Here is a 7,847-nt window from a genome sequence, read left to right as displayed (position 1 = left end):
GAACTATTTACCAGTTTATTTCACACACTTTACAGATAAAAACTTCGATCTTAAACACTTCCATTTAGATATGTATCAAATAGACGTCACACCACCATTAGCTATATTAAAAATTCTCGTCACGATTTAAAGGTTAAACACTTATTGCAAAACCTAACATTAACTCGATCGATAATTATCAATAATTTTATATCTCGAACACAAAATTACAATTATATATACTGTCTCTGTGTACGTGTGTGTGTATTAAATACGATTTGAAGAGGAAACGCGCTGGAAATGTAATGGAAAACACTTTTACATCGCGTTCCAATCGGAATAGCGTCGTTAACGAAAAGGCGTCAAGGTACTTTTCACGATGAACATTTCACGCGGCACGGAAATTGCTTCTTTCTTCGCTCTTGCCTCGTTTGTCGCGATCGTCTTGTTTTTTAATTTAACCAGAGGGTTTTTTAAGGAGGTGTTCAGAAGACTGTTCTGGAAACGGCGAAGAAAGTTGGGTATCGCGAGAAGTTGACAACAAGATGATTTAATATGGCCGACAATCGGCTTCGCCCGCTCCAATTTAAAACGAACATCGTGGACCGGGGAGATCATTCTGCGAATAGAAGGGCACATTGCCAGTTCTCGTTAAATTATTCCGCGACATTTCAAGTGATAAGTAATATTGTTCTCTTTCTCGTAACATTAAACAATTTTCTCGAAATAATTTTTTTGCGACCTTCCGAATCTAGGGATATTTCGTGCCTCTCGTCGCCATTTAACATGACGTAAATATATATATATATATATATATGATATTTTATTTGAATTTTTAAAATTGAATTATCTTTTAAAACTATTAATTATTTCGAAAAGTATTATAAATATTAAAAATACTTTAATAATTTATTTTGTTTTAAAGAGAAAGTAATCTGATATATATAAATATTTTTTTTTGTAACAAACAAAGAATTGTATTAATATCGTCTTTACTATTCTGTCTTTATTTCTTTTAAGCTTTTCTTTCGAATTCTTTGCGTGATATTTGAATGATCGTAACAACGAATATTTATCTAACTATTTAACATTTAAAAATATATACAGGATGTCTCATTTATAATAATCTTTAAATTTAATAAAACTATATTCATTTAAAAAATTAATATTGATCGAAACAACACAATCACATTTATATGCATCACACAATATGATATGATTATTCATCTTTCCCAAATGGTTAATACAAGTACGTTAACCTGTAAATTGATATACAAAATACAAAGTATTTAACGACCACGTGCAATTATGTCGTCTTAATCGAAAGTGTCAAATGTTTGCTCATCTCCACGGAATTATTGTTTACCAACTGAATTAGTTTCCTTACCACCGTGTTTCTTCCTGGACTAAAGAGCGAGGAAAGGCACCAAGAGGCCAGGAGAGAGAATATCCAACTCTTGGAGATCACGTACGAGCAGCTATTCCACGTCAGATCGTGCAAGATTTCACGTGGTGGCTTCGTGAACCCTGATTAGGTAACTTCGGGGGGAGGGGGGGGGGGGATAATAGAGACTTCGTGGAGGGGGGAGAGAAAATCTTGTTTCCAACTATGCGAATTAGCGCAAGATAGAAATTTCGGTCTGATTGAAATGTAAAACTGAAGATGATAAATTAGAAAGTCTAACTAGTCGTGTGATTCAGAAAAATTTATAAAAAAAATTTTGTACGTAATAATAAATTAAGAATGATGAATTATAGCGAAAAATATAAATATTTAAAAAAAATAATTCTGTAATTATCAAACAATTTTTGGCTCCTTGATAAGAAAAGATTGTAAGAAATCGTATCTTTTTTATTAATTTTTGTTTATATGAATTACGAAAAATAATTTTAAAAAATCAATATTTAAATAATTTGAAAGGATTCGAGAAATTTAAGGCACGAATAACAGTTTATCTAAAACACGTATCACACATATTTTCGAGTGGTAAGAAAAGTTTAGCATTTGCAATATGAAACGCTGTAATACGTAATAGTTTATATACAGGAAAAATGACATCTTGGAAACTCTCATAACCATTCCGTTGTCAGGTTCAGGATACAAACGTGGAGCTGCACGTTATTGTTATATCTAGACACATTCACATATAGCATATTTTTATGGTGTCAAAAATAGCAGGTTCTTGACGTTAAATAACATTAAACTTGTCAGAGTGTTAAACCTTCAAGAATATATTTTCCAAAATGGAAAAAGAAATAAGATTTATCTTCAAAATCGATATTAACCGACTAATAATCCAATATCTAATATCTATCTAATATTTTTTTAATTATTCCAATGGTATTTAATATTTCAAGCATAATATTTCAAGTATTGATTTAATATTTAACAAAATAACAATTACTTATTTTATATTAATTATTTTATATAATCGTTAAATCAATAAAATCAGACATAGATGGATTTAAAGATAAGATGATCAATCATCCTCTCTCTTCCTTCTACTGTGTCCTCTATCTTTATTACTATATCCTTCTTGCTCATCTTTGTCATCATAAATGTCTCTCTCTTATCTTCATCATTCCTTATCTCTTTTATCTGTTGACCACTCTCTTTCTATTCTTTTTCTACTTTAACTTTAGTCTCCATCTTTACCACTCTCTTAGTTCTCTCAAAGATATTATCTTGGTTACATCATTTTTTCCCATTTCTTTTTTTCTAATTTAATTTCAGAACTTTCATATTTCTATCTCATTCTCCATTTGATCTTTTATTATTTTTCTATTTTTCCTTGTTTATTATTCTTTCTCTCATCAATATTTCTTCTTTTCCTCATTTTTCATATTTATCATCCAACATACATACATTTCTTTCTCCGTTACATTTTCTCTATATTTTTTTTCTTTTTTCTTATCATCATTATTTCTATTTTATTCTATTTTGTCTGTGTATCTTTTCTTTGCATTATGATTCTTTTTATTACTTTTATTATTTTTTCTCTTAAAATCACGACTCGCTCCATATAGTTTTGACTCTTTCTCTCAGATCGTTTTCGTTTCGTTGGAATACAAAACGAGAATAGAAACTATTCTGGTACGAGACATTTCTGATAAGAACACAGTTCTGGAGTCCGTGTACTCACGATTTCGTAGAATCTGTTAATGACAGCGGCAAGGTTAACGTTAGAAGAGATTGGTTTGTTTCTAAGACGTTAGAAACCAACAGTTACGACATTGCTTTCACTGGAATACTATACCATTCACTCGTCAGACGTAGCATTGGTTTATACTACTTCCCATTCAAGATATACATACGTTTGTAGTAATAGTGCACAAAAGAGAAGGAATGAATGGAAAGAAAAGATATTTTATTTTAATAAAAATATATTTTAAAATGGCTTTAACCATTAATAATAATTTTTAATTATATAATATTAATATGATGAATCTAAAATTTAAATAGAAATCCAAATATTACAGATCAACAATACCAATTCTTGATTTTTATAAAAATAAAAATAAAATATCTTAACATACATTAGATACAAAACTGTAAATAAAATTCTAGAAATTTTGAATACATTATTCTATGAAATAACAAGAGTTCTGATATCAACTCTTGAGATTATCAAGATACTAGGTATTCTTGACATTTTTCTAAAGTTTTAAAGACCATAAATATTCTTGAAACTTCAAAAAATGTTTGATGTAATTCCATTATCAATAGAACTTCTGAAAGACATTAATATATAGTAGAAAATGTTTGAGAATCATCAATACTTTGAATATATAACTTAAAACATAAAACTTTCTTAAAATTTAGATTTAATATTTTTTTAAATTATAATGAAACTTTTAAGGACAATGAGTAATTACTTCTAATAAATACTTGTAAGGATATATAATCTGATATAATAATATTTCTGACAATAATAACAAAGAAAATTCTTAATCCCAAAATATCATTAGCAATATATTTATTAGCAATCAAGCACTTTATTTTTAAATACATCAAGGAATTTGTTGACTATATAACAAGTTTTAGAATAGTTCTGATTTCCTTAAAACCTGGAATAACTCTCAAGACAATTTGGAAATTCCAAAGAGCAATGGATATCTCAAACATCAGGTGTCTTTGAAATTTCCTAGAACCATACATATCACCAGTACTCATAAAACCGACTGGGATTCCAGATACTTTGCATATCTACCTCTAAACTTCTCATAGTTGTCTCAATAGTTACCTCTGACATCTTCAGAATTTTCAATTTGTCTTGGATCATTGTAATATTCTTTCAATCTGAATATTCTATTTCTTTTCTCTCCTGTTTCAGTGTAGAATAAATGCAAATGAGAAGAATGATCTTTAGTGATCTGCACTTTCATCTTTCAAATGTATTAAAATTCAAATATTCTTTCTAATAAGAAATACTTGTATCTAAATTATTTGTTAAAAACTTTTGTTTTCATTATAGATTATAGAAATTCTTAGAGTTCTAATGATCTCTTCACTTTCTTTGATTTCTTAAGACTATATGTTACCATAAAAAGTATTCCATAAAATAATCTAATGTTATATTTATCAATTTTTATAAATCTTTTCATTCTCTCCAATAAATCATCTTTCTTCTTTTAAAATTTTACACAATTTTTCAATTCGTCTTTTATTAAAACTCAAAAAATTGTTACAATGCGTGGATTTTTGGTAACATTACATACAAAGATATTCGTTCGAGTTGTCCTTCTCTAATGCAGATCTAAGATCTGCACGTTGATACGTGTTGCCCTTCTATGTATCGAATATCTCAGGTTGTGCAACTTGGACGTTATCAAATATGGAATATGGCGACTAGCCTAGTCCATGTTGCGTCTTCCGTGTCCACGACGACGTAATATAGTATGTGGTAAGTCGGAGAAGTGAATATTGAGTGTCATAAAGCCAATGTTGTCGATATAAGCTCCCAAGTGGGTTACTCTCTCGCAACTGATAGTACGTATTTTCTACCAGCTGTTGGAAAACACTGTGCTTCTTTTGATTCCACGTGTTTGAAATGGCTTCCACGTAGCTTATTGAAATTCGCACGAATCTTATGAAGACAATTTTATTACAGCATTATCCTTGTTCGAGTAAATATGAAATTATTTATATAAAAAAAAGAAAAATCGATAAAATAAACTAATTCTGGTTTCTCTAAGAAATTAAATTTCTTTTTGAAGTAGTAAATTTGAAAGGTAAATTTAATCATTTTTCCATTTATTATTTATTTTTGTATTGTAGCAAGGATTATATTTTTTTTATTTAATTTATTCACTGATTTACATTATTTACTCAAAAAAATTAATAAATATTTAAAATACTTTTACATTAGATTATCAACGGTCCTCATTCAAGAATCAAGAATTATTCATGATCATTAAATTCCAAGATTAAATTAACTCTAGATAGAAACATACAAGTTCCTCTATAAAAATAACCTTTATTTCCAAACCATTGTACAACAGTGTTATCAAAAGTTAATAAAGGATCGACATTTCTTCGTTTTAAGAGAAAAAGAGAGAGAGAGAAAGAGACTGTTACAGGATATTTCGAGCATGGACAAGCACTGCTTGTCGATAATTACCTATGAAACGGTTAGTGTTCTTTCGATGTGTGCCCGTAACAGAAACGTATTGTCGACTCGTGGAGAAGTATTAATCGATACGCGGTTTAGATATATTTCGATTTATAAGAGAGGGTGAAATTGGAAACAGTTTTCATTCGATTGTTATATTCGGTTATACACTCTTCGGTTGGACACGCGTTATTCAGACTCTTGCAATCGTTTCTCCTCTTTGATCAGCTCCAGAATCCCGATTCTCATCTCGGAAACCACGTCGTTCTCGGTCAAACCCAGCCGACGTTTGTTACTGATGTCGAATACGCCTTCTTCGCCCTCGGTGTGCTCACCCCTTGTGCCTCTTATCTAAATATTTAATCGTTGATGGGTTTAATCCTGTATGTATATATATAATGCACATGGTTCTTAATTTAATGAATTTTTAAAACTCTATTTAATATTCTCCCTTATTCGTTTCTAGGGATCCCCCAAATCGAGCCAGATTTCCCTAGATTTTGATCACGTATTTATATTTAAGGTCCTCTATTTCCATTACGTTGCAGATTTCTAGAAGGATAATTCAATCACGATTTCCATAGATTTCCATCACACGATATCATTTAGTATATCTTCTATTTGAATTTCTCGATCTAGGGATCCCTAATTCGGTCCTGATTTTCTTAGATTTTGATCACGTGATTATATTTAGAATAATTCTCGCAGATTTTTTTAAGGATCTTATAATTTAATCATAATTTCCATAGATTTCTATCACACGATTTTATTTATCATCCTCTGCTAGCGTTCTAGGATTGTTGATCTAGGGATCCCTAATTCGATCCTAATGATTCCCCTAGATTTTAATCGTGTAATTCGATTCGGTATCCTCTTATTGCAATACATCCCAGATTCACGATCTAGGAACGCATTAATTCAACTCTGATTCCCCTCAGATTTTGATCACATGGTTCTATTTAGTATTCCCTATTGCATTCTTAGATACCCAAATTTGACTCTAATTCTCCCAGATTTTAATCATGCAATTCCATTTAATATCCTTTATTGCATTGTCCTGGATTCACAAACTACAGGACATCTAATTTAATCCTCATACTCTCGATTTTGATTGTGTGTTTCTATTCAGTGACCTCTATCGCATTCTCAAATTTCTAACCTAGTAAGTATCATCAATTCAATTCCAATTTTAGTCCCAGATTTTAATCGTATGATTGTATTTAGAGGTATTCTCTATTGTATAGTATATCAGATTTTCAAATTTTCAAAGATAGATCCCTAAGTTTTGATCACGTGATTCTACTTTTTATTAGGATATTATAATTATCCTAATTCATAATTTTTTATTTTAAATCATCTATTCAATGAATAGATATAAATTGTTTTTTTTAGACAAAATTTTTCAACGTTCTATATTCATGTGTTATTTAAATAATTTATTAATGGATAAACTTGTGATCACGATAAACTCAGCTTTCGTTCTCTCGTGTATTTCGTATATTTTATACGAATAATTTTCTGAAAATGATATGATAATTATATAAATAATGAGAAATTTAACGTGTGAACGAATTATCGTTTCAATCTAAATATTCCAAATTGTATACACAAATATACACACACTCGTTAGAAATCTATTTATATTCAATTATGTGTGAATATTTTCATGACTAATTAACAACAATTGCACAATTGTTAAATTTAAAATTTCAAAAACAAAGAAGAATATATTATGTACATTGCAAAGCATAGAATAAACAAAAATAATAATAAAAATAAAAAATAATATTACATTTGAATTAATTATAATTAATTATTTATCATTCTATTTTCATTGTAAATTTAACTTTCTATAATTTCATAGTGAATTTTTCCAAAATAAGTGAAAATTAATGCATATAATAATTTGTTTGCAATTTCTTGTTGAAATTTTCTTTTTATCTTTTTTTTTTTTTTTTTTTTTTTAATCAATTTTTATAATAAAATTGTTCCCGTTACGAGTGTGAATCAATTGTAACGTTTAATGCAACGTTTGACACAACATCTTCCTCGTCGTAACAGAATAACAAAATTGAAAATTCAAGCAAATTAAATTCATCGTAATTAGTATCACAGGAACGTTGAAAATTTCAGATTTTACCGAGCAGTTAACGAACAAATAATTAATTATACATTCCCTGGCTGCGGTCGACCCCACTCTTCAAGCTGAAAGTGAAAATTCAGCAATCGATGGTAGAACAACAATTTTCAAACCAA

At 29.1% G+C, this 7,847-nt stretch overlaps 1 protein-coding gene across 4 annotated transcripts in view; it reads right to left on the bottom strand.

The window, feature by feature from the left end:
- Nucleotides 1–7,847, bottom strand: part of LOC409807 (arginine kinase) — a 98,365-nt gene that overhangs the window by 78,461 nt on the left and 12,057 nt on the right. The window contains exon 4 of one of the 4 annotated variants that reach the window (XM_026446015.1): nucleotides 5,437–5,942. The exons of the other annotated variants lie outside the window; for them this stretch is intronic. Within the exon in view, the coding sequence (XP_026301800.1) occupies nucleotides 5,781–5,942 (162 nt within the window). The 3' untranslated portion in view covers nucleotides 5,437–5,780. Of the gene's footprint in view, nucleotides 1–5,436; nucleotides 5,943–7,847 lie in introns of those variants that run through there. 4 annotated transcript variants of the gene reach the window in all.

This window comes from Apis mellifera, linkage group LG1, assembly GCF_003254395.2.
Source record: "Apis mellifera strain DH4 linkage group LG1, Amel_HAv3.1, whole genome shotgun sequence".
In the NCBI taxonomy this organism is placed as follows: domain Eukaryota; kingdom Metazoa; phylum Arthropoda; class Insecta; order Hymenoptera; family Apidae; genus Apis; species Apis mellifera.
Note: the sequence above shows the minus strand (reverse complement) of the source record. Positions and strands in the feature narration are given on the sequence as shown.